The sequence below is a fragment of the Aristolochia californica genome, unplaced genomic scaffold (genome assembly GCF_029961685.1).
Source record: "Aristolochia californica isolate CCGP_79_NKW_82.1479 unplaced genomic scaffold, dmAriCali1.0.hap1 SCAF_6, whole genome shotgun sequence".
NCBI classification, from domain to species: domain Eukaryota; kingdom Viridiplantae; phylum Streptophyta; class Magnoliopsida; order Piperales; family Aristolochiaceae; genus Aristolochia; species Aristolochia californica.
Window position 1 is genome coordinate 735,382 of NW_027182257.1, and position 26,809 is coordinate 762,190.

Here is a 26,809-nt window from a genome sequence, read left to right on the forward strand (position 1 = left end):
AGTCTCCATGGTGGAGGATCATTTTTTGTAACCCAATTATTTACAAGATCTGAGTCTGCTTCAACGTGCACTCGTTTGGAAAACCGTAGTGAAAACTTTGACCCTGTGAGTAGAGCTTTCTATTTTGCATCCACTGAATCTGTGTACCCATCTGACCCTGAGAAAATCTGCAATGTTTTGCTGGAGGTATATCAAACATTCCCACTTCTGCTGGATCCAGGTTTCCCATAGAGCTCCTGTCACTGATGATTATCAGCTTCCTTCATAGGAAAATGAATGCATTTACTCCCATGTAGCAGCGAAAATTGAACTGAGTCCCACGCATTTACTCCTTATCTTATCATTGTGACTTCTAACAGTCCTTTCAAACTTTTCAGCCGGAATTTGGAGCAATCAGGTGAGGAAGAGGCTCTTATCTTAGAAGGTGATATAGGCGGAGGGTTAATTCTTCAGCGACAGATAGTCGTTCCCAAGGATGATGTCAAGATTTATGGTATTGACTCTGGGATTATAGCCCGATATGTTGGTGCTGGTTCAGGTTGATTTTCAAGTTGGTGCTGGTTCAGGTTGATTTTCAAGTTATGTAAGGACTAGGCTCTTTTAGTAGTACAAGGTTAGTAATTTAGTGAAGTATTAACCAGATCAATTTTCCTTTGATCCTCCTTGTTTTTCATTTTTCTTGAGATTTATTTTTTATGATTAATGAGCTATATATAAGTGCAGGCTGGTTTGTTTGCGTGTACATCCCACATTTACTGTCCTGCATCCAACAGAAGTTTTTGTTTCATTTGTTTCCATTGACGGGACAAAGCAAGAAATTTGGCCTGAATCTGGGGAACAATTGCTCGAGGGTCAATTCCCACCTAACGGTAACTGTTTCTTCTGCTGAACATTTCTTCGTTGCTGCAAATCTTGTGTGGACTTGATCTGATTCACATAATTGTATTTGGTTATCTTCCTTTTTTCTCAGGTGAGTGGTCGCTAGTTGATAAGTGTTCTGGGCTCAGCCTGTTAAATCGGTTTGATGTAAACCAGGTTAACAAATGCCTGATCCATTGGGGTAGTGGAACATTAAACATGGAGTTATGGTCTGATGAGAGGCCTGTTACCTGAGAGACCCCCTTGACAATATCTCATACGTACGAGGTGAGACCATTCTCATAGTTCCATTAATTTGTCAAAGAAAACAACCACCAAGAATTGAATCCGTGGAAAGGGACGAGTCATTGAAAGCATGCAAGTTGTAGGTTATATGTGCCATAATTTTGTGGAATCATTCGACTCTCATCTTGTAAGGTCATTGAAAGCATGTACACAGTTACAATATGTCACGCTGGTCCAGTGTGTTAAATTCACAAGGCACTCGATAATAGCAGCTGGGAAGTCCAAATGAATTGGCCAATGAATCAGATGAAAAGTGCCACTGAGGTCATTTTATATAAAAAGCAGAACTAACGCAAAGGTGACAGTAAACCTGTTTTTTACTATTAAAAGCTCGAACCTATGGAATTTTGCTCGAGCCAAACTCAAGGAAGGCCTGAGCCCAATTCAGCTCACTTCACGGCTCACGAAGTGTTAGTGGCCACGGGCCCAAAGGTTACACGTGTTCGGCCGACACTCACTAAAGCTTGTTCCCGCCGAGACCAGAAGGTAGAAAGTAGAAAGCCAACCGTATCCCGTTCTAGTCCAAAAGGCTTGTCGGGATTAACGGACGCCACCACTCCACGTGCCGCGCTCTGCGTTCATGACCACGGTCAGGTACACTGGAAGCGGCCGACGCAGTTTAGTCTGTGAGTGCAGAACGTAGACGATGGTTGTTAAAGTAGATTCTTGATGAGCACCAAATTGTTCTTGAATTTTATAATTGACAAATTAAAATTTGTCTGCGGGAATTTTTTTGTATAAATATTTGGGCGGGGATGTCTATGGAAGTAATTAAAGCGGCTCACTGGCGGCTCTGTCGGCCGGATACTAGCTCCGCCGTCCTGATATCGCGATCGAAGTTGCAGAAACGGAGATCTCTCAAGGATTGGAGTGATCCAGGATCTCTTCCTCTTTCGCATTTTCCGCTGCTGAGGTAATCGACCGTGTGGTAGTCTGGATGGCCTGTATGCTTCCGGTATTGTGTTCAGTTTTGGTCTTATATGTATCTTCTTAACCGATAACGCTGAAACGATTGCTACTGATTTGTGTTCTACCGTTATCAAGCCACCAGTTTGTTTATTTTATTAACTTTACTGGGTTCGGTTCAATATCGTTCTTGAGCTTCGGAAATTCATATACTGGCTTCGTTAGTTTTAAGCAGGGACATCTGTTAATGCTTTTAATGCAGATACTAAGACGGACGGCGGTAAATTTTTAGTTTGGTAAGTACAGTGTTGTGTCAGGGAGTGTTTTCTTTCTTTCGGTCGCATTGTTTTTTGCGGTGGATTTTTTCTTTTACTTGTTTTCTGAAAGGAGCTTTGCTGATGCATTTATTAGAGTTGCTGAGGGGGTAAATTTCTCGTTCTACAACAACTAGGACATGTCAGCAAGTATTATCGTTTCAATTCGTAAAAGAACTATGTCTACGTTGATTGGCTTGCTTCTGTTATAACTAAATGAAACTGAGACGTTTTTGGTTGCCAAGGTGCATTTGAGCATTCTGTAGTATACAATGCCATTACTTGGAAACAGTTTTGAAGAGCAATCAATCTTGTGACGCATTTGAGCTTTTCGCGTTGGTTTCTGCTTCTGGAACACTGTGATATGGTTGAAGGATCTCCTAGGATTTGTTGATTATAATTGCTCATACTTCTGTCTTGATGGGAAAAGTCAATTTTATGTGCTTCTGATATTTTTAAAATGTAAAATAACAGGACTGCTGACAGAAGAGAAACTTCCTAATACAAATTTTCGCATGCAGAAGGCAAAGGTGTATAAACGATATTGGCAGTGAAAGATTGATGTCAAAAATGGCCACTTATAAGGCAGAGAAAGTCACAGAAGATCCTGCTTCTGGGGAAATGGTCTTTGAACCTATCCTTGAGGAAGGGATTTACCGATTTGATTGTTCAGGGAATGACAGGGAGAGAGCATATCCTAGTCTTTCTTTTGTGGATCCTAAACTCAGGGAGACACCAATTATGATTCACAAGAAACCTGATTATTTTCCTACTTTCGAACTGTTGCACCAGCAACAAATAGTAACGATCAAGGTTCAGTTCACATGCTCCACTCTGGTTTTCTCTCAGTATAGTCATTCTTAATTCTCAAAATTTTGAACTGTTATGTGGTTTTTTCTCTCTTTGATTCATTTGATATTTCTTTCTCTAGCTTCCGGCTGGAACATCTTTATATGGGACTGGTGAAGTTGGCGGCCAGCTGGAACGGACAGGCAAGAGAGTGAGTGCTAGTTTTTCTCATGTCCATGGGAATGAATTTAATGCAATTTTAGAAATTACCTGTTTATTTTCTTCCCCACTGCAGATATTTACATGGAATACAGATGCATGGGGTTATGGAGCTGGGACGACATCTTTATACCAGTCACACCCATGGGTTCTAGCTGTCCTTCCAAATGGAGATGCAATTGGGGTGCTTTCTGATACAACTCGTCGTTGTGAGGTGTATTCAAGATTCTTCAACGAACAATGCATTAACATTGTGCATGATTCAGCCATTATAATTGTTTTCTTTTCTTTTCTCCTTTGTTCCAGATTGACTTGAGGGCAGAATCAACAATAAAATTTGTTGCACCAGCTGCTTATCCAGTCATTACCTTTGGACCTTTCACCTCACCAACTGCTGTCCTGATATCACTTTCTCATGCAATCGGTTGACCTTGGATCCTGTTTGCTTTGTTTGTCTTAACTGCTTTTCATTTCATTGTTGACAAGTTTTCCAGTTTTTGGGGGCCATCTTCGTAAGTCACATAAAGGACATATACATATATATATATATATATATATATATATATATACATACAATTCTCATGGCTCAGTTTTTTTATGGTTTCTGTCTTGTACTGCTTTTTCTTTTAACGATCTTTCTTTCAGTAGGCTCCACAGTTATTGTGACTCACACGGTGTAACCAAGATATTCACCTTGTTTAGTGAAAATTCCTAGATTTGAAAATCATCAATGTCATAGACTTTTCCTGACTATAATGGGGATGGCTGTGAGTAGTATGATCTTAATTAATGTGATTTTTAATCCTTGTTATTGAGTGGATATTATCGAGTTCATTCCAGTATTATTAACATTTTGAACATGGTCTTCACCTTATCTCAGTCTTGGCTATATGTAAAAAGTTTCTTACAGGTTAAGGTTCTTGAATAAAAGAAATTGATTTCCATCTGAGGTGAGAGAAACAGATGAACAGCTTCTAGTTCTTGCTGTATTAGGCAGGTGTTATCGTATAGGCTCTTGCAAGTGGATCACTCCCATATTACGGAAAGATTTCAAATTGTTCTTGATCCTAATGCTTCAATTAATAAGATGGGCTTTGTGGATATCTTCCAAAAGTTTTTGAACTATTGCAGCCTTGATTTTTTATGTTTTAATACTTTTATAGCATTTTCCATTTGTTGTCCGTTTATTTTTCTTTTTCTTTTTCTTAGTTCAGACGTTAGCTAAAGTAGAAACTAGGGAGCATTCAAAGAGAAGTAAACAGAAACTAATGGATTTATCCATAGGTTTATATTAGTTTGTGAAGTTAGATTTAATGGATTGGAATGTGCTAAGAATAGGTACATTATTTGTTTCTAAATGAGCACTTTCTTCTATAGCTGACCATGTATTCCACTTTCATCTTAGGCACCGTTTTTATGCCTCCAAAATGGTCTTTAGGGTATCACCAATGTCGTTGGAGCTATGATTCTGATGCAAAAGTCCGTAAGGTGCGTGACATGTTTTGATGTTCGACAACTTCTATTAATTATCTAAATAGGAACAGATGTTAATTAGTCCTAATGATTATTTCAATCAATTTCATACCGGTAACTTTTCTTTTACATGGTACACTGCTACTTTTGGACTTCATTAGCAAGAAGAGATTCTTGGTGAACTAGAAAGATTCTTTGCTTGAGTGCTCTATGACCGGATGATCCAATAGGGTTTATCCTGAATCAGGAAGGGTAATACATGGAAAACCGGTGGAAACTGGGAAATATGTTGGTTGGTGCAATATGTGCAGAACAAATTGTGAATAAAAGGATGGTGAAAGAAAATGAAAATTGTAGTTGGGATGTGGTGAGATTTGAGTTGGACTAAGCCTTATCCTTTTCACTATTTTAAAGGTATTGACAGTGCCATTTATGCTCTCTCCTTCTGCGTTGTGTATGTAGATTGCAGAAACATTTCGAATGAAAGGTATTCCCTGTGATGTTATTTGGATGGACATTGACTACATGGATGGTTTCCGATGTTTTACGTTTGATCAGGTATTCTATTGTCATGTTTCTTGACTTTCTGAACCTTCAATGACTCCAACTCACTTGGCGCTTGTATTTTTTGAGTTGGCCTTAACGAAGACTGGGCTCTGGAGACCATATTGAATTTATGGCCTATGAGGGAAGGGTCAGAGGGGGGGCAAAAAATGCCTCTTCTTCTAGAAATGGCTATTTTCTTGTTTTGTCTCTTTTAAGCGTCACATTAATTTCAAAAGTGTCACATTAATTTTAAATATTTGATGAGGTTAGAAATGGCTTTCATAACATTTTTGTTTACGCATAGAAACGCTTCCCGGATCCAAAGACATTGGCGAATGACCTTAACAATGATGGCTTCAAAGCAATCTGGATGTTGGACCCAGGAATAAAACAGGAGGAAGGTTATTTTGTGTATGATAGTGGTACAGAGAATGATGTGTGGATTCAACAAGCTGACGGCAGACCATATGTTGGTAAAATTATGTCAATCTCTCTCTCTCTCTCTCTCTCTCTCTCTCTCTCTCTATTACAGAACACTCTCGATGTTTCTTCTCCTGTTCATAGGGGAAGTATGGCCTGGACCATGTGTTTTCCCTGATTTTACACAAGAAAAAGTTCGTTCATGGTGGGCAAAGTTGGTTAAAGACTTCATTGCAAATGGTGTTGATGGTATATGGAATGATATGAATGAGCCTGCTACTTTTAAGGTAAGAATTATAATAATTCTATATTTCCTGAGTTGAATTTTACCCTTTAGTGATTCATTAGATCTAAAAGTTCTTGTCTCTTCCAGACTGTCACAAAAACAATGCCTGAGAGCAACATTCACAGAGGAGATGCTGATCTTGGTGGTTGTCAGGACCACTCACATTATCATAATGTAGTCTTCCTTACCCTAGTGATGGACTAACTTGTCCTATTGGTTTACTGTGGAAGATTGTGCTTGTTTTCGTGGCATATTCTGAAGCCTGGGTTTGTCCTTTATGCAATAGAATTTCTAATCTCTTAGTTTTATTTACTTGTCAGGTTTATGGTTTGTTGATGGCAAGGTCAACATATGAAGGAATGAAGATTGCTACAAGTGAAAAGCGCCCCTTTGTTCTCACTAGAGCTGGATTTGTAGGTAGTCAAAGGTATGCTGCAACATGGACTGGAGACAATCTGTCAAACTGGGACCACTTACATATGAGTTTATCCATGGTACTTCAGCTGGTGAGTATATGCTCTTATTGTCATTTTGATGAAAGAAACTACTAGAATTTGGTAGCAATAGTGATTTCTAGTATGACAAATTATCAATGTGTGTTGACTCTTACTGTAATTTGATAGTAATATATTTATATTATGTAGTATCCCATGGAACTAAAAAACCAGTTATCTTCGGTTGATGCATTTTCTTGTGCCTGAAACCTGGCTTTGGTTTCAATGTTTTCATTTGGTTTTTCCAAACATTTAATATAATTCATACTCTTTGTTTGCCTTCAACTAACTGCTGGTTTCCATTTACTGGTTTCACATGCAGGGTCTCAGTGGTCAGCCATTATCAGGACCAGATATTGGTGGTTTTGCTGGGAATGCAACACCTAAATTATTCGGAAGATGGATGGCCTTAGGTGCTATGTTTCCTTTCTGTCGTGGGCATTCTGAAAGTGGCACTGCTGACCATGAGCCCTGGTCTTTTGGAGAAGAGGTTTGTGTGTCATTAATTTGGTTTTCAAAGAAGGGAGGATAATACAGTACAATCTAGAGGAAGTCTCTTGCAATTATAGTAGTAACATGGATGACTCATGACTGTTATTTTGCACAAAGAACACAAGCTGGTCTAAATGCGCTTGTGTTTTACTTCACCGTTTCCCCCATGTTGGATAAATTGTTGAATTTAATTTTAGGGAATTAGAGATATTGGCCATCAGTTAAGTTCTGATTTGAGGAGCAATCGGAGGTTGGCACTCACAATCTTGACTTTCTGGATCACTTGAACGGTTGCCACATCAGATTGGATTGCTTAAGCCTTTTATAATTGGGCTGGTTTCTTCCAAACTAACTAGCTGAAATTTGGAGCCGCTTACCAACTAATAAATTGGGGGGTTATCAGGACCAATGTTACGAGCTTCTGAATCCAATGGGATCTTCATAAAGTTGATCATTATGATTGTAAAAACAGGATCATTCTTAGTCTATCCTCCTAAAACAATTTCCCCACCTCTTAGATAGCTAGCTTGAGACATGGAGGCTGAAGGATATCTACTACTGTAGACTTGTGGGACTTTTTACCCTCCAAAATCCTTCATGTTGAGGCCCAAACAGACTAAATGATGCCAAACATGGTGAACACAAACACAGGTCACATAAGACACTCCGAGTGACAAATACTTTTTTGAGACAAATTCTTTTGTTTTCTCTTCTCTATTTGTGTTATAGATTAGAGAATTCAAACACTAACTTCATTCTATACTTTTCAGTGTGAAGAAGTATGCCGTCTGGCATTACTGAGACGCTACCGCTTCCTGCCACACTTATATACTCTTTTTTTTATGGCTCATACCAAGGGTACTCCCATTGCAGCTCCTACATTCTTTGCAGGTATGCTTTTCAACTGCAAAAGATTCATTTTGTATGGTTCGAGAACATGCATCTTTTTGGTACACTGGCTTTCTTATACTGATGGGTACCTCATTTAATGGACCGTGCAGATCCAAAAGATCCAAAGTTGAGGAAAATTGAAAATTCCTTTCTACTAGGTCCACTTTTAATATGTTCCAGGTAGACCATACTTAACATGTAAAGTGTAATAGAATGGATAATTGTTATAATGCCTGTAAGTACTGATATGGTTTTAGTAGTGCGTGGTGCGTGGTGCCAACACTAAATGTTATTTCCTTCTGAATGTTAGCTTTTAGCTTTACAGCAAATTATTACTTTTTATCACAATCTTCTATCCAGAAACATCCATAAACAGATGCATGTATGCATATACACACATTTATATACTTAGTTAAATATTACATGCTTTATGAATAGGTAAGTTTAATCATAGTAGCACTTATTTTAATATTCTTGTTGTATGGTTATCAGCACTACACCTGAGAAAGGATCGCATCAACTCCTACAGCAGTTTCCTAGGGGCATTTGGATGAGTTTTGATTTTGATGACCCACATCCTGTACGTGTTTTCTGCACTAACTTGGTCCACTGAGGGAGATTTTCACTAGAAGCACCACGGTTACTAAATGCACATTCATTTTCCGAATGCACAGGACTTACCCACTCTACATTTGCAAGGTGGATCGATAATTCCTCTTGGACCGCCTCTTCAATATGTTGGTGAAGCAAACAGATCTGATGACTTGTCCCTTCTTGTTGCTTTAGATGAAACTGGTATTTTTGAGCTACAATAATGCTTCTAAATCATGAACTTATTAGTCCTCGGAATGTACTGCAAGATTCATATTCGTTCATGAGATCTATTTCATCTTCTAGTCTACATTATACTTATGCTTCTTTACAGGGAGAGCAGAAGGTGTTCTCTTTGAAGATGATGGGGATGGATATGGATTTAGTAAAGGAGAATATCTCTTAACATATTATGTTGCTGAACTTCAATCCTCAGTTGTCACAGTAAAGGTTTCCAAAGTTGAAGGATCATGGACAAGGCCAGAGAGGCACTTACATGTATATTTATTGCTAGGCGGAGGTGCCAAGGTACAATTCTTGTGTAGCTAACAACAACGGATGCATAAAAATGAAATTTTAGGTTATTTGCTTTTTTTCTCAGTCTTCTATTTGTCCCTCCTCCAGCTTGATGCACAGGGAACTGATGGAAATGAGATTCAGATAAGGATGCCTTCAGAAAATGAAGTGAGTGACCTCATAGCCAGTTGCAAAAAGCAGTACGAAACACTTTTAGGTATTTTTTTTTTGCCATTCGCCACTTGCAACTTTCACATTTGCTTTCATGAGTTTAGAAGTCATTGATCTTAGATTATAATTGATTTCTCAGAGAAGTGTCATGTTGTAGTTGTCATGAGCTAAATCTATATTCGGACTCTATTTTTTTCTTTTTTTCCCTTTCTCTTAAATCAATTACTAATTGTCCAGTTGTGCCATTTTTTTTTCTTTTTGAAAAAAAAAAAATCTCTTGTGCTATTATCTATTTTATGCTGAACCTTTCAGGGCTTTCTCTGGGGTTAGCATGTGAGTTGATCTTATATCTAAATGGTTATTATTTGCTCATTCATGATGGCTCATACTGTAACACATCGTTGAGCTTTAAGAATATGTGCAGTTTTTTAAGGAGCAAATAAAATTGTGAGGTGTTCCTCAGTCAACTTAGAGGTTTACTGAATCCAATTGCCAGAAACTTATCACAAACTCTTGTGGGAATAATGATTACTTACATTTTCTGCTTTATATATTGCTGATAATAAAACCTATTAAATTGCAGAAAACGCCAGAAATATTCCAGATGTAGAAGAACAAGCAAGCCAGAAGGGGGCAGAACTTTCAAGAATTCCTGTTGAGCTGAGGAGTGGTGATTGGAGTCTCAAAGTGGTGCCCTGGATTGGGGGTAGAATAATCTCTATGTCACATCTTCCATCTGGTACTATGCAGTTTCTCATTACTTTAATGTCTTGGTATCATTTTTTTTTTTTTTTGGCTGCATGATGGAAAATCTTATTAAGATAAAAGCAAAAGAGCAATAACAAGAGATAAACAGAAGGAACAACAAAGGAAAAGCAAAAATTGAAGAGAAGAATACACTTTTGGAGTATCCCTGGGACCAAGTTGTTGAAGGGGGAACCCTCCCTTGGTTACGGAATCTGCCTCAGAGTTTACAGATCAATGCACATGATGTCTGAAAAGAGTCAATCATATCAGTAATTTGGTGGGAGGTGTCTATCAAACTGCCATAGAGGATCAGCCAAGCCCTTCCCCCAGAATTTTACAACTGAAGAATTCCTTTCAATGAGTAAAGATGGAGAAAAGAGGATAGTAGTACCCTGAAGCTCTGACTTCAAAGTTTGATATGTCTAGACTGTATCAGCCATTACAAAGTCCTTTACCTGTACCAGCTGATATTGCTATGTCAGGCTCCTGAAAATTAATAGTGCCTAGAACGCAATATGTCACCATGTTTCTTCATTTGTTGTCAAGAATTTTCAATTCTAGATGAAAAGGCTTCTCTGTTCTTTTTTCGTTCTGCCTTGTAACCGTTGTCGAGCCAGATGACTATTTTCTTACATCTTGGTTGTCAGAAGGGTTTATCCCTATTGAAGGATATTAAAAGATGTACTGTTCCTCTTGACCCTCCTTAGAGATTGCTTTCTCTTAGGAGCAAATCAGCAGCACTGCAGAGTCTTTATCCATAAACTGGTTCCATACTCCTACATCAGTGGATATGTTGGCAGATGCTCTTGCGAGAAAAGGATCAACCTCACTGATTTTACTGTCCACAATTTGTCTATCTAATTAGAGCTTCTTCTTTTTTAATTATTCTTTTCGCTTTGTATTGCGATTATTTTTCCTCTTTGTTTGGTTGCCATTTGCAGCTGTTGTGTTTGCATAATTAAACTTCTTGCTTCTTAAAAAAAATAAAAAAATGCTACCATGTTTGAAGATTGTCTTTAATAAACATCTAATTGTAGTCATGATGCAGTATTGTAGATGTCTGGTAATTAAGCAATTAAAGATGAAACTTTGTATGAATAGGCAAGAAGAGAAGTGATATCCTACCCAAAGTATCTGGGTCCAGTTAACACTAGAATCATAACAGGATTTGGTTCTGTTGGGACGCTTTGTTTTAGGTACTCAGTGGCTCCACAGCAGGGTCGAAATTAATGGCTATGAAGAATATAGTGGAGTAGAATACCGGTCTGCTGGATGCATTGAGGAATACACCGTAATAAAGTAAGTAAAAGGAATTTGTCTTCTTTCTTCCTTGCCCCTGCTACAGTAGAACTAGTAGGTATTAAGGACAGCAAGCAAACCTAAGTTCATTTCTACATCTTTTCTTATTTGAAATTGTTGATTTTAACTAAATACTGATAAAAAGTACACAAGGGAAGGGCAAAGCCTCAAGTCTCAGAAAGAGGGGGGATCGACTTCCCATACAGTGATGGGAGGATGCCCTTCCTTACCAAGTTTATTTACTTCACTATTAGCTGCACGAGGAGCATGCTATGATATGATCTGCATTTTAAGTACGTTGATCAGGGATTTCATCATAAATGTGCTTTAGCCTCCATGGTGGAGGATCATTTTTTGTAACCCAATTATTTACAAGATCTGAGTCTGCTTCAACTTGCACTCGTTTGGAAAACCGTAGGGAAAACTTTGACCCTGTGAGTAGAGCTTGCAATTTTGCATCCACTGAATCTGTGTACCCATCTGACCCTGAGAAAATCTGCAATGTTTTGCTGGAGGTATCTCAAACATTCCCACTTCTGCTGGACCCAGGTTTCCCATAGAGCTACTGTCATGGATGATTATCAGCTTCCTTTATAGGAAAATGAATGGAATGCATTTACTCCCATGTAGCAGCGAAAATTGAACTCAGTCCCAGGCATTTACTCCTTATCTTATCATTGTGACTTTTAACAGTCCTTTCAAACTTTTCAGCCGCAGCTTGGAGCAGTCAGGTGAGGAAGAGGCTCTCATCTTAGAAGGTGATATAGGCGGAGGGTTAATTCTTCAGCGACAGATAGTCGTTCCCAAGGATGATGTCAAGATTCTTAGAATTAACTCTAGGATAATAGCCCGATCTGTTGGTGCTGGTTCAGGAGGATTTTCAAGGTATGTAAGGACTAGGCTCTTTTAGTAGTACAAGGTTAGTAATTTAGTGAAGTATAACCAGATCGATTTTCCTTTGATCCTCCTTGTTTTTCATTTTTCTGGAGATATATTGTTTATGATTAATGAGCTATATATAAGTGCAGGCTGGTATGTTTGCGTGTACATCCCACATTTTCTCTCCTGCATCCAACAGAAGTTTTTGTTTCATTTGTTTCCATTGACGGGACAAAGCAAGAAATTTGGCCTGAATCTGGGGAGCAATTGCTCGAGGGTCAATTCCGACCTAACGGTAACTGTTTCTTCTGTTAAACATTTCTTTGTTGCTGCTAATCATGTGTGAACTTAACACTGATCTGATTCACATCATTGTATTTGGTTATCTTCCTTTTTTTCCTCAGGTGAGTGGTTGCTAGTTGATAAGTGTTCTGGGCTCAGCCTAGTAAATCGGTTTGATGTAAACCAGGTTAATAAATGCCTGATCCATTGGGGTAGTGGAACATTAAACATGGAGTTATGGTCTGATGAGAGGCCTGTTTCCAGAGAGGCTCCCTTGACAATATCTCATACGTACGAGGTGAGACCATTCTCATAGTTCAATTGATTTGTCAAAGAAAACAACCACCAAGAAATGAACCCGTGGAAAGAGATGAGTCATTGAAAGCAGCATGCGAGTAGTAGGTTGTATGTGCCAGAATTTTGTGGAATCATTCGACTCTCATCTTGTAAGGTCATTGAAAGCATGTATGTAATTACAATATGTCACGCTGGTCTAGTATTTCGGGAAGAAACGGAGTTTCTGGATTCCAAATATTTCATTGCTTATCACTTGGGTCTTTCCCCTGACGAGCATTTCCATATTAAATTACTTTGACATTTTCTACAATAGCAATATAATAAATTAATCGCTATAAATCTAATGAACTTGGTTTACAACATGAATCTCTCTCTTATGTACAAATTTCTTCAGAATATTGCACCAAAATGTCGCTCAACGACTAGGAGCAGTTAATCATGAAGTGCAACTGGCAGCAGCTAAGCCTCCGATGAGGAGAACCGCAAGAAGCAACTGAAACAGTGAGTAAACTTCATCGAGTGGAACCAGCAGGACCTTATAACTTTAAATAACCTTGGCATCAGCTATGAGAATGAAGTGCAGGAAATAGTAGGTGACCTTAAGTGTAGCGAACCCCGTCAGTGGGATTACTGGATGCACCAGAAATCATGCTCTGCTTCATGGTTAACAGAGTTCCATAGAAATCTGTATAACGAAGGGAGGTGAATGGCAAATAGGGTATGACATCTCTTATGTATTGGAGCCCTCTTTGCACGACTTTGACATTAAGACAGCCAGGTGTAGTACATCTTGCTGACAGAGCTTTACTGGGTTCTTGAAGACAGTTATCTTTGCGTTCTTGGGATCTGCCAAAACAACATGAGCCACACTGAATGAATCACCTTTTTCAGATGCAAAGTGCCACTCCCTTGTTGTGATTATAAACCAATCTTTATTCAGTGATTTGGTGGCCTTAACTTCGATGAACTCCTTCTCTTCCTCCTCTCCAACAACCAAGTCAAAGGGTAAACCAGTCTCATTTTCTTCATTGACCCACCTAACAGCAGCTCTGCCAAATTTGTCAACAAAATACTTGTAAGCCACAAGCTCTCCAAGCCTGCCTGTCCTATGAGCCTGATTCTCATTTGGCATGGCCAACAAGAGCTGGTCTCTTGTGGTAAAGGCAGATGAACCGATGACTGGATCAGAGGTGATAATAGGATCAGCAAACCCACTATACACATCCAAATTAAGATTATTGACTTTGCTGGAGGAAACATTATGATCCACTAGCAAGGAATCCTCGCGTTTAGTTCTTGAACTTGAATCAGGTAACACTGGAGGAACCGCTGCTGGCCAACTTGGTGATTCCCAATCACCACTGATATCAGCAGGAATTTGCCATTCTGTATGCATGACTGCTTCAGGGTCATGAGGCTTTATTTTTGTACCATCAGTATGAGTAGCTCCTGGTTGAGTTTTAAAATGGTTTGCTCGAGCAAAATGGAAATCGGGAGCTGTCTTCCAATCTGTTGGAGGCCAATTAGGAGAACTTCCCAAGTTTCTTTTAACTTTTGGTAAGTTTTTCTCCACCAATGAACTAGATGGTTGAGAAGTCGGATCCCCTAACCTGGGTAATGAACATGAAAGGGACCATAAAATCTCTTCATCAGGAAGCTTAGGAATCTTCTGGCTGTAAACAATGAAGAACTCTGTCTGCTCCTCAGAGGAACCAGATTCCGCCATCGTGGTGATCATGTGAAGGAAATTTGCCAAGTACAACTCAACTGACCCATCAAATAAAAGGCGACTGAGCTCCAAGAATATTGAGTGAGAATCTGAAGCCCGAGTAACATATAACGTGTTTCCCTATAATAACAAACAATTAGAAAGTTAAAAAGGAAAAGAGTAAGGTATTATGGGTTTCCCTGTTTAAAAAATCAGAAAGTAAAACTGCGACAAGTAGACAGTTTCAAATGATACCTGTAAAACACTGCTGCAGTCAAATCGCTTATTAGAAGTACTTCCACATCCTTTTATTGTGTATCTATAATATAATTTTTCAACAACAGCAACTCGCAGCTGACTAAGAGTTTCATGTATGTGCTGCTTCAGGTGGGAATATTTTGCAGGATGCAATTTATAGAGATAACGTTGTGCGTAAGGAAGAATCCAGTTAATTAATGAAGCTTTCTCTGTAGAGTCCTCTGTACCATAAAATATTGCCTCTCGTGATACAACCTAAAGCAAGTAACAATATTCAAGTGAATATGGGATGCTCTGACCACAGGGGCTTTCAAAATCTTACGAGTTGAGTGCAACAATTGTACCTCTGAAAGAGCAGGAACACCTATTGCTTTCATCAAAGCAGAAATTTTTGTCAAGATTGTTTCTTTTCGTTCATCAGAAAGCTCCCCAAAATGTATGAAATTGATATTGGTCAAATGCTTGAATTGCTTCCAGAGCTCATCTTCATCAGTCCAACAAATAAGACCGTAGCAGGAATGAAGGGAAACCCATCTGTCTTGCATAGTAGGCAACACTGTTGTCTCCACTTTCTGAAAAATTACCTTCAGGTATGAAATTTCTTCAGACCCCACTAATCCAGATTTGAGATCATCAGCCCATTTTAGGAGTACATGGAAAACCTGGTAGCATTTAAAAGACAACAGTGAGTTTATTGTAATCACTAGAATCAGACAAAGAGCTGATTAAAAAGAAAACACTTACTACATCAGCAGATTGTGAAGGCAAAGCTACACCAGATAATTGCAATAAGATCTGAATATAACAACGGAAAGGTGGAATTCTGTGTACACCACATTCATTTACGAAGAAATCATGAAGGTTGGGATATAAATGAACCAGTACTTTGCTTGAGGGAACATTTAGAATGGAAGATTTGAGGGCAAATTCCTTGGTTTTATCAACACAACCAGTTGGATCATGCCAGTACACTTCTTCTGGAGACAAGAGCTCACCAGACACAACTTCTTCATGTCTTGATGTAGAGGTAAGTGGAATAAATATAGAGAAGTCAGATTTGAACTGATCCAATTGTTTCCTTCCTGAAGAGAGAATTCCATTCCAAATGCAGGTATAGAACTTGGACATATGCAGGATGCTGAAAGCAAGACAATAACAATCAGTAGCCATCATAGATGCAAATAATACAGACTGAGTACTCATTTCTCCTCAGTCCAGTGCACCCATTCAAGCATTTTAAGTCGTCAAACAATAGAACCAACAAAAAGTCATACAACAAGAGGTTCGATTTGATATGCATTCTAAACACTTAGAAAAACAAAATGAGTTTACCTGGCCCTGAAAGGAACAATAGATGTTTTCCACTGCCGAAGAGCTGCCATCAGGTCATCTAGCGTAACTTGGGACTTGAACCCAATTGCATTCAAAAGTGCCTTGCTGTGCACCTGTTCAGTAAGAGCAAGTAAGATACTAATGCCAAGACACGTCAAAGCTAAGAAATGTAGTCATTTACATAAAGATTAACAGTGCATAATGTTTATCTTTTAATCCAAATTAAGAATTTGATAACTTGCAAAGGAAAACAAACCATAGGAACAGCATATGAAGCATTATCTCCAAGAATTGAGCGGACTTCCTCGCAATCATAAAACAGATCTCGAGGATAGTGAAGTTCCTCATCCCTTGTCGATGCAACCCACTTAAAGTTTTGAATGCTTTTCATAAAAGAAGACTGAAAGGGTGTTCTATCCTCTTTCGATTTGAAAACAGAGAAGCCTATAGCCTTGGTATTGAAATAACTATCCCACATACTATCTAAAATTTCCAAAAGATATTTACAGCTTTCTCGGCATTTTTCTGAAGACAAAGTTGAAAGTAGATGGACCAACTCAGGCGATTCCCAATCCTCTACCATCTCAGCAAATGTGCAGCCTCCACCAACCAATGTCATATTAGGAGAAACAGTATCAGTCACTCCTGAGACTTGTTTATTCACACCAACAACTTGAACAAAATCAGTAACACCTAATTCCTGGAGAAATTCTCTCCATTTCCTCAGCCCAGAAGATAATGACCGAGTACATTGCTGGTTCAGATAAATGGTGTCAACCTCATGCCACAGTGTGTCCTCATCACCAATCAACTTCTTTATATCAACAGGGTTTCCAAAGCCTCTGCTGAAATGGATCGGCTCCTCAACTGGGCACTTATAACCATGGTTAGTTAAAATGATAGCATTCCTTTGTAATTCTAAGATTATGTGTGCTCTCTCAGTTTGGCAACTGAGGCAAGCAGATTGAAGGTGGAGCATTACAAAAGACAGATATTCAGTCATCAAGGATGCGTCCTTACTAATGACATCCGTAGACATAGATGGCAAAATGTGAACTTTGATAAGTTCATGTGCAAACAACTTTTGCACACCAATTCTGGTCAGCATTCGTATAATGTCATCTGCATGGGTCTCTTCTGTGCTATAGGCATCTCTGGTTGCAGCAGTAAGAAGCTCTGGATTTACAGTTCGAAGTTTTGCATATAGGTTTGGAAAATCTTTAGGATGGTGGTCATGCTCCAATTTGATCGCTGTTGTGTCACAAGGCAACCAAATTGGACCTTCAGCCAGTGCCCCAAAAGAACCATCTAAGAGCGGGATGCAAGGCAACTTTTTAACATTGTTAATGAGATCACACTCCATTTCAGTAACTTGACGGCTAGAGGAGTGGATAGACAAAGTACTAAAAAAGGCACCTAGCCAAGCAGATAACCAATCCAATCCTAATGACTTTATTCCGCTTCCTGTGAGACATATGGAAGACATAATATCAATCAAGATTTTTGGACCATATTCTTGAATACCCAAAGCCTCTGCCAATGGATCAGAAATGTTGATATCTCTGTTTAAAAAGCCAAGGCCAAGATGCTGATGAAGTAATCCCTGAGGTAATAAAATCTCAGCCTTCTTGTCCCAATTTCTCAGAACTCTGCAAGGTGGAACCCATTCCATCTCGGGTCCCTCCAGAAGCAAACAATTTGACATGCGTAATTTTGACATAATCATGCGAGGAAGTGTTGAGAAAAAACCATGAACTTCCCCAGGAAGAGGAACAAAACTCATATACGCTGTCACAGATTTTCCTGGAGATCCTTGGAAGCACGGGAGGTCACAAAAGGATTTTTCAGCAGTGACAAATAAAGCTGGGAATTCCGACAACAACCACTGGTTCCAAACGCTATTCCCATCAACTTCTTCTCGAGAGGACGGCAGAACAAAATCACCTTGAAGTATGAATTTCAAGCCATATGTTCTTAAAGGAAGGAAAGCAAAAACTGGCTGCTGGCTCAGATAAGGCTTGTACTCACCATTGTTTGACTCCTCGAGTGTGAATGCTATAGCAATCTCTGTCATTTGCACTTCTGGACGAACAACACCACTGTGCAACTTTTGCCTGACCAATAACCAGCTCATTTTCTCACTGCCATGAGAAACCTTGATAATGCCATTTCCAACAGTTTCTCGTTTCATGATGGTCAGTGAATTATTAATCATGTTCTTAAACTTTATACACCGCAGACGATGAAGAAATAATAGCAAGGATGGATGAAGATCTGAGAACATGGAAATTATGGAACTGATACCCACTCCTTTGAGTTTCAATCTAAAGGGAAGCACAATACAAGTGTTCCAGCAGGTTACATCAGTTTGATCACCTTCAACTGATAACTGCCTTGCAAAGGAACTGATGTCATATGGAGAAATAATGGTCGGTAAAACAAAACCAATTTCACCCTCACTTGTATCAAATTTCACATGAAACCCGTTTGAGTGAATCTCAGGAGCATCAGTTACCTGCACAACGGGCATTTCAACACATCAAATTTTTCCAAGAATCAGATTAAGTGAAACAGACAGAAGAGATCCACATTTCAAGTTTGAGAGCAGCATAACAAGCAAACACACAAAAGCATCTCATAGCATTTTTTCATTTTCTGGAACATGCGAAATTAATTGCTTTGCAAAAATAAGCTACAACAACGGGGGAGAAGAACTAATCCCCTCCAAATACAAGATTGGGATGTGAGGTCACTTCCTTGGCTAATTGATCCGCTACACTATTGGCAGGCCGGAATCTGTGCTGCCAAATAATTTGAGTAGCACTCCATTTTTCTTTGATCTCATTCACAATACATATCTGATCTTCCGCATGGTCAAGAAATGTCCTCTTGAAACCAATTTATGACCAAGGCTGAGTCTCCTACCACCACTAGGCTGGTGAAGTGCTGTGAGAAGATATGCAGTCCTGATACAAGTGCTTTCATCTCCGCTGAGATCGAGTCACATGTACCCGCTGACTTTGAGTAGGCCAGGATATTGACTGAATGATCTTTTATCACCACACTGACTCCTGCTAGGCCTGGGCTACCCAGCAAGCTTCCATCGAAATTTAATTTCAGCCAATAGATCAAAAGAGGGGACTAAGATGCCCTCTTGGAAGGGTGTGGTCAGCGAATTGGATGAGTTGTCTCAAACTTCTTCAAATGACTGAGCTAGGCTTGGGAGGAGGCCACCCCACAGATACACCCCCATGATAGATGGAACAGAGAGTGCCTTCAATAATAGGAGCAACTTCGTGGTCATTATGAAAATGGCAAAGTTCATTAATCAAAATAAGTAATGTGCTAAGTTTGATAAGTTTTAGACACATCATAATCTATTTTTTTCATTAATCATAAGTTTAAGGAATTTCAAAGTTGCCGGCTGGTGAACAGATAAAAAATAGAGCAAGGCAGAAATTGAAATGAACAGAAATGAAGTTGAAAGACTTAATACAGAATGATGAAGGACGATAAAACAAGCAAGCAACAGAAGATTCAGATTAAACCCAAAAAACATTGGCACAAAACTCCATGATACTGATGATGATGATGTGTCAGAAGAAGAAGTAAAGAAAATTATACACAAAATGTTGACGAAGTAGAAAGAGCTTTCTCACATCGATGCAATTGACTATTAATTAGTAACCAAATATTATAAGAAACTTTATTTGCTTACCCGGAAAACTGACTTGAAGCCGATCCCCTTCTGCCCAATGTATCCGGTGCCTGATCCTTTCTTTGTCGAGTTCCCCACATCACAAAGTGCTCTGATGTTTTGACAAGAGAATCCTTGCTCATTATTCAGAACAACAATGCTATCAGCCTGAAGTATGAAAACCAAAGTAGGATCCACACTTTGAGGATAAACATTATCATCTGCATTTTGAACCTGTGGTATATTGTAAAAGTAAGTTTTTTTCTTGTTAATAGTACAAAAGTAAGTTTCAGGAAATCTCTGTGGCAAATCAAGGATATAAGTCAGCCATAAGTTAAAAGCAACATTAGGTCAAAAACATGGTTTTTTTTTACTAAATTGACAGACAATTTATTCAGAATAATTATGTTACTTGAGACCCACCTCAGTAAGTGATATGTTACAACTTTTCATCTTAAGAAAAGATAAATAGTGATGTTTTAACATTTTTTTTTTTTTTTTGAAAATAGGAAACAAGTTTTACTTTCTCAAACAGCTAATCGCATTTAAAAGAGAATGATCCATTGCTCATTCTTTAAACATATTCAGTTGGTTGGGCATTTACCAGCTCTAAAAGAAAATGTGAGTCCTGTGAATACAACTCCTGGGAAAGGCAATGAAGAGCCCTCCCTAGTCGAGCATGCTGTTTTCTCAACAAGTTGCTCTCAGCACTGTTGTGATCTGGGTCAAGCCCAAACTCTTCACTCCTTATCACTTCAATAAGATGAGCAGCCTCCTGTTCTTGCTTATTTTTTGATACAAATGAACCCGAACTGTCAACAGTCTTCTCACAAGACATACCACTGAGAAACTCACTTCCATGTATCTCTTCTCCATTATTCCCATCAGACGAACTAATCTCAGACTTGCTGACTACCATGCTATCGCCCATTGAAAGCAACGTAATGCAATTCTCTGCTCCATATTTTGACTGCATGCTAGTGGAAGAAGTTGAGGGCTTCTGGCCCTCCCTGTAGGAACCCATGATCATGGGCAAACTGCAAACAGTAGAAGAACTACATCTACGGTAATCTTCAATCCATTCTGTGATACCAAGGGACAGCCCAATGTTATGAAGCATAAAACGTTGATCAGTTTGGTAGCATTCATGCAAAATGACGGTAGGAGCATTTTTCATGGAGGACTTCAGTCCTGCTAGAAATAAATCTGCAGCAAAACTACGGAATTCAGAAGGCAAATAAGTGAGGCAATCAAGAAAGAATCTTGACACAATATTATTCGCTTTATTTATTGTGCACAAACTTCCACATGATTCAATTGGTAAGGGGCAATCCTTAATATCCACATTGAGGACCATTTGTTGCTGAGGAACTTCCTCCTTATTTTTTACTTCTGTGCCATCAACAGAATTTCTCATCATGACTTCAAATGCCTGGGTGGCATAGCACTTTAGAAGTGAAATAGGGACATGATTTGTTCCTCTGTAAAGACACAGTAAAGAGAGCAATTTCACAGCTGTTTGGTATGGAGACCCCTGGACAGAAGCCTCCAAGAACGAGTCAACTGTCGCTGTGGGATCAATTCGAATAATCTTCCCATTTCTTGTGAGTATACATAACAGATCCTTCTTATGGCCATGTGAGAGGAACCATTCCAAAAAAGGGCCAAGAGAGGGAGCATAAATGAGGTCCCAATGTGACCATGCCAATACATCTGACAACATTGGTGATTTAAGCAAACATTCGATTGCATCTTTGCTGGAAACAGATCCAAGACAACCGACACTCTTGTCCAGGTCAGTAACTTTTTCATAAGTGCCTAAGTGGCTCTCATGTGAAACCAAAGAGCAGTCATCTGTCGATTCACCCCATAAAGTGGCAGAGAACAAGAGACAAGTGGAAGAATCAGCATTCAGCTGCTTCCCCACCAATTCTAGAAGACCCTCCACGGGACCTCCTGCAAGCTGAAAGCTGATTAGGGGAAACTGCTTTTTAAGAAGTGAAGAAATTTGCTGATTAGTAATAGTAAGAATGTCGTACAATTCACTACAAGCTTGAGACAGTAAAGCCAGCAGCAGATTCTGAGGTATGGAAACCTCCAGAGACAAATTCTTGCACCGTTCCTCACTAGTCAAAATGTTATGCAGATTGAGAGGAAGCAAAGCACAGTACTTTCTCAAGAATTCGAAAAAATCTCCATGGCCCAAGGAGATGAAGTCAATAGCAGCAAACTGCTTGGTCAACCAGATCTCACAATCGCAAATAGTCTTCACACACTCGATCCTTCTTGCTAAAGGCAGGTTCCCTTGTGAAGTAGTTGTGACATGTTCAAGATCAAAATATGCTTCCATTTTTCTAATGATGCCATCAACAGTGATACCTGATGAATGAATCAGAAGTTAGCTAAAAAGAAGCAAGTAGAGTATCCCTGAACAGTACAGTCTCTCAAATCACTAACTGTACTAGGTGTAAGAGAGCTTCTCAAACAGAAAAATTATGTTTACAAATGCCACTGTACTTCAAAATATGACAGAGTTTGCACCACATCATCAAAACTTCGACAGAAAAAAGAGACGATATCACTAAGGGCATTGAAGATGCCGAGCTACTCATAAAATTAAAGAGATGCAAACAAAATACTCCATACTTAGTAAAATCCAATGAAATTTTCTCTGGTATTAGCCAGTACCATTTTAGAAACATAGTTATCATAAAAAAGGAATAAAACTAAGGGAGTAGCAAAATCAACATTATAAAATGTAGAAAAACCAAACTGTGGAAGATCCACCCAAAAGCTAAATGTTCGATAGAAAAATATGCATAAAAATTAGGAGAGCACAAAACTAGTTGGCTAGGACTCACTGGATAAAGTTCTAGGGACAAGCTCACTTTGGTCTCCCTTTGCATCTCTATTAATTGCAGTCCCAATGTCAATCACCTCAGTAGGCTGAATGGTACTTGCTTTATCATCACCAAAGGCTTGCAAGGTGTCATATAGATTATCCCACATCCCACATTTGATAGATGTTACCTGTGTAACAAAGATACCAGCTCACTGTTACAACTCTCTGAGACATCACTTTTTTTTTGGTGGGGGGGGGGGGGGGGGGGAATGTTGATTACACATAAATTACAGCCGAAACCCCTGTTAGATTAAACCAAAAAGGTCAAAGTAGCAACACAACAGAAGTAAGAGTCTCTATGTCTAGTGACCATCCTGAAAGCCATAAAGAAGCAAAGCTTGCATTTCACCGATCAATTCTCCCCTTGCACATTGATCACCAATAAGATTTTTCATGTACATGAAACTACTTCAACAGATTAAAGGTCAAATAAAAACTTACAGCTACATTTAGTAATCCAGCACAAGGATGTGATTGAAACAATCTTCGTATCTTCCCTCTTTTAGGCTTATAGAACCTCAGCATCTTATAAAACACCTGCACAATATAACAATATTGCTAAACTGAAATGTTGTTCTATAATAACCTGATGCAAATAACCTTGCAAGAAATAATTTCAGTGTTGAAGCATGTATCCAGGGGCATAATGATCATCTTATTGTATATGTTTTACCCCTAGTAGAACAGATGTCTTTATATGTTTGTTAGATTTAATTTGACTCTGTTGCATTAAAATCTGAGTTGTAATGAGTGAATTACAAAGTGTCTGATCGTTAGGGGTATTTTAATTCATTCATGTAAAGTTACTGAGTTAATAAAACAGGGTTAGGGGATGGATTTCTCCCCTGACAACTGCTGTCTCCCATTGAGCAACTTTCTATAAATCTCTTTCTTTCTTCTCTCCTTCCTACTTCATGATATTCAACTCCTACCATCTGTATGAATGAAAAATAGGAGTTCAAAAGGGCGAGGGGGTTGTTTGGTTCTTGTAACAACATGCATGGCATCTCAATATAACAAAAAATGAGGTTTATCAAGTAATTAAAGAGCTTATATCACAAAATGAGCTTTACGATATATGTTATATGAAATCAACGCTTTGTAGCTACCATAAATGAAGCACTTTATGCATTATCTCCAAAGACACCAAACATACCGAAGTGATTGAGTGTTCCCTGCAAGAATCCTTCCATGTTGCAATAAAGTTCTCCATATCATTACCGTTCAAGTCAAGGCAGTCAAAGTTATTTCGGTCAGGGTATCCTGGAAGGCTATCCATTTCCCTAGCTGAGCCTGAGCCATAATTGGTATTTGGCTTCTCAATTGAGCCATCACGGATCTTTTTTCTTCTATGAGAATCTGAAGAAGATTCATGCTTCATAGAAAAGCGATCCAAAACATTATTGTCTTTTTTCCTCTTAAATGAATTCATATCACCAGCACATGAAGTTCCGGATTTTCTTTTCTTTCCAGATAACTCTACACCTGCAACAGATTTACCACTACCAGGAGTAGCATGGGCACCCATACCTGATCTAATTCCAAGTCGCAAGATTTCTTCAGTAGCTGATGGATAAGGACAGCTACTCACGCGTTGCTCTCCATCCTTCATATTTCCAGATGACTGTTGATCCTGAATATAGAAAGCATGGTTGTCATGCTCCTTGTCACTGCCAGCATCATCTTCGCTGCTTTCACCCTCTGAATTTGATGAATCAAATCTGATATGCTTCCCCTTAAAAGCTTGTGATGTAGAAAACAACTTAACACGCTCAGCCATAGCATCAAACCGTCGATCCAATACTTTTTTTTGGGAGAAGGTGCCATGGGACCGAAATGACTCCCTATCCTTTTCCTTGTTTTGGTCAGTGAAAATGTGTCTAGTGTTCCGACGATAGCTTTCAAGTGCTACCTTTTCTGATTTTCTGGCTTCCCTGATACAAGTTATATGCATCCTAAATTCAAGGGACATTCAAATAAAGTGTTAGGAGAGAAAGGAGAATAAAATCTTAATCACTATAAGAATGAAATACCCACAAGAAGAGTAGTTGAAGTTTAGAAAGGAAAAGAGTAGACCCACCCCAAGCTCTGAATCCGAATACCAAGCCTTTCCCGAGCAGAAAGAGAACGGTGGTTCGTTAAGAAATCCAGAAAAGTTTCTGCCTTTATCTCATTATTACTACAAGTGTCCATAAACTCGGCAAGGTAAGAAATTATCTCCTCACTTGTTATTTCGAATATTTCCGTCATATCCGTAGGAACAGAAAAGTAATGCTCAACCAGCGAATGCCGCAATAGGGGACCCAATCCAAGCTCCTCAAAATTATGAATTCCTTCATTTTCGCAAATTGCAACATTCAAATCGTGTATAGATGTAATTCTCCTTACTCCAACGAAACAGTGAACAAACGCATTCACCTAAATAACAGAGCCAAGGGAGCAGTATAAAGAAAAAAAGAAATCACGAGAGCACTGGAACAAGAATAAAAACGCTTACCTTTCCCTCAGTCATCATGAGGCGGTAGAGAGAGGGGATTTCCTGAAACTGAAATCCCAATGTAGTCCACGAATCAACTTGAAGAGATAATAGCACCGCTTGGGAGACCTTCCACAACGAGACACTCTCACCGGCAGTGAGAAGACCATGTTTCACCTCGGTGACTACGCTTTCAATCCTCTCGAGCACATCCTGGCGATTCGAAGAAGGCCTGTTTGGCCGATACTGGACGTTATAATCTTGAAGACAGGGATTACCGAACGAAGACGTATATACATTAGGACTCTGGAAGTAGGAAACAGCGTTGTGGCAATAGAGATTAGGGTTTGGGAAGTTCGAGTTCAGGGGAAAAAAGGAAGGAGCGGGGTACTGCAGGGACCCTCCTCGAGCGGAGAGGGAGGGAGGGGGATGTTGCTCCGCAGAGCCTGGAGCGCCGGCGCTGTGTCGGCCTCGCCAAGGCCGGCCGTTCATTGAGGAGAAGAGTGAGAAAGCCCGCGAATTCGGTTTTCGAAATCCAAGGGGAGTAGACGCAAAGAGGCGCTTTTGTAGTACGCTATTTCTCTTGTTGTGGCGGCAAAATGTTCTTAGGGTTCTTCGCACGCGCGAGTGTTTAGTTCGAGAGAAACACTCGGACCATAGCCTCTTAAGGTAACGGGTAATCATGTAATTATAATTTTTTTAATTAGTATAAATACATTGAGGGGAAGGATTAGGATGTCCCTTAACCTAATCATACTTCCCTCCTCTCTCAAACTCTCTCAACTTTGGTTTTTCTTCTTCTCTCGTTCTTCTTCTCCATCTCCGCTTCATCTTCAGTTTTTTCTCTCTCGTGTTGATTATCTACAATATTATCATAGGATCTTAAATCCAAAAAGTATATCTTTTAGCTTGTATCCAAAAAACATATGTTTGTTATAATTCTTCTTTGCGGAAGTTAATTGTTTCCAAGGATGTCACACTTGTTTAGGACACATCATTTTATTCTTCAAATTATGCTCCTTCGGGTTTTTCATCTGTTCGGGCAGCTTTGAGGCCTATTGTGCTACTTGATGTGAATCTTTCTATTCTACCCCCTGAAGGATCGGCCAATACTACACATGCGGAGATTTACGGATCCTTCTGATGTAAGTCCATTTTCCCCTATTGTATTTGGTTTAATGATACTAGGCTCATAGCTCTTCAAAATTAACATATAACTTGTACTAAGCCCTCTAATTCTCATCCAATATCCATTTTTTTTTCTCACCATCATTTTTCTTCTTCTTGTGGCAATTTCTTGCATCTATTTATTTTATTTTTGTCCCACAGTCTTATCTTATCAGGAGGTTGTGAGGCATCCAGGATGGAAGGTGGCAATGGAAGAAAAAATTAAGGTATTATATGATAATCAAACTTGGGCCCTAGTTCTAATTTTGTTCGATTAGAAAGTCGTGGGTTGTAGATATGTATTTACTATCAAGCAAAATCCAAATGGTTATGTGGCTCATCTCAATGTTCGTTTAGTTGCAAAGGGGTATATTCGATGTTATGGAGTAGATTATGATAACATTTTCTCCCCAAGGGCTATGTTAAACTTGGTAAAGATCTTATTATCACTCGCTACTAATTCCTCTTGGCCGGTATATCAATTGGATGAGAA

At 39.1% G+C, this 26,809-nt stretch overlaps 2 protein-coding genes across 3 annotated transcripts; one reads left to right on the forward strand and one right to left on the reverse strand.

Moving 5' to 3' along the window:
* Nucleotides 1-594: 594 nt before the first annotated feature.
* On the forward strand, nt 595-13,092 carry LOC137934136 (uncharacterized). Of its 2 annotated transcripts, XM_068778377.1 has the most exons (25): nt 595-613; nt 719-869; nt 971-2,077; nt 2,906-3,197; nt 3,316-3,384; nt 3,469-3,606; nt 3,699-3,816; nt 4,798-4,880; nt 5,328-5,423; nt 5,716-5,884; nt 5,976-6,118; nt 6,205-6,291; nt 6,438-6,623; nt 6,934-7,101; nt 7,874-7,994; nt 8,105-8,174; nt 8,487-8,574; nt 8,669-8,789; nt 8,920-9,113; nt 9,210-9,318; nt 9,856-10,011; nt 11,216-11,318; nt 12,030-12,203; nt 12,347-12,492; nt 12,602-13,092. In XM_068778377.1, exons 3-25 carry the CDS (start codon nt 1,920-1,922, stop codon nt 12,793-12,795), a joined length of 3,183 nt encoding a protein of 1,060 aa, XP_068634478.1. In that variant the 5' UTR covers nt 595-613; nt 719-869; nt 971-1,919; the 3' UTR covers nt 12,796-13,092. The 2 variants fall into 2 exon arrangements, with proteins under 2 accessions (XP_068634478.1, XP_068634479.1); XM_068778378.1 differs by lacking the exons at nt 595-613; nt 719-869 and having other exon boundaries at nt 1,988-2,077; nt 2,859-3,197.
* LOC137934135 (protein NO VEIN) lies at nt 13,087-25,645 on the reverse strand. The gene is made up of 13 exons (XM_068778375.1): nt 25,171-25,645; nt 24,754-25,091; nt 23,830-24,628; nt 23,115-23,210; nt 22,633-22,801; nt 20,376-22,150; nt 19,793-20,005; nt 16,331-18,589; nt 16,075-16,187; nt 15,487-15,880; nt 15,087-15,404; nt 14,740-14,997; nt 13,087-14,625 (listed from the first exon to the last, which is right to left on the reverse strand). Exons 1-13 carry the CDS (start codon nt 25,639-25,641, stop codon nt 13,507-13,509), a joined length of 8,322 nt encoding a protein of 2,773 aa, XP_068634476.1. The 5' UTR covers nt 25,642-25,645; the 3' UTR covers nt 13,087-13,506.
* Between the last annotated feature and the right edge of the window lie 1,164 nt (nt 25,646-26,809).

Excerpts from the sequence above, each read along its gene's own strand:
- LOC137934136 (XM_068778377.1), top strand. The coding sequence starts at position 1,920 with ATGTCTATGGAAGTAATTAAAGCGGCTCACTGGCGGCTCTGTCGGCCG. Across the intron at positions 3,817-4,797 it reads ATCACTTTCTCATGCAATCG|GCACCGTTTTTATGCCTCCA; the intron begins GTTGACCTTGGA and ends CTTTCATCTTAG. Across the intron at positions 6,292-6,437 it reads ACCACTCACATTATCATAAT|GTTTATGGTTTGTTGATGGC; the intron begins GTAGTCTTCCTT and ends TTTACTTGTCAG.
- LOC137934135 (XM_068778375.1), bottom strand. The coding sequence starts at position 25,641 with ATGAACGGCCGGCCTTGGCGAGGCCGACACAGCGCCGGCGCTCCAGGC. Across the intron at positions 22,151-22,632 it reads TGTCCCTAGAACTTTATCCA|GTATCACTGTTGATGGCATC; the intron begins GTGAGTCCTAGC and ends TTCATTCATCAG. Across the intron at positions 14,998-15,086 it reads GTGTTCCTGCTCTTTCAGAG|GTTGTATCACGAGAGGCAAT; the intron begins GTACAATTGTTG and ends TACTTGCTTTAG.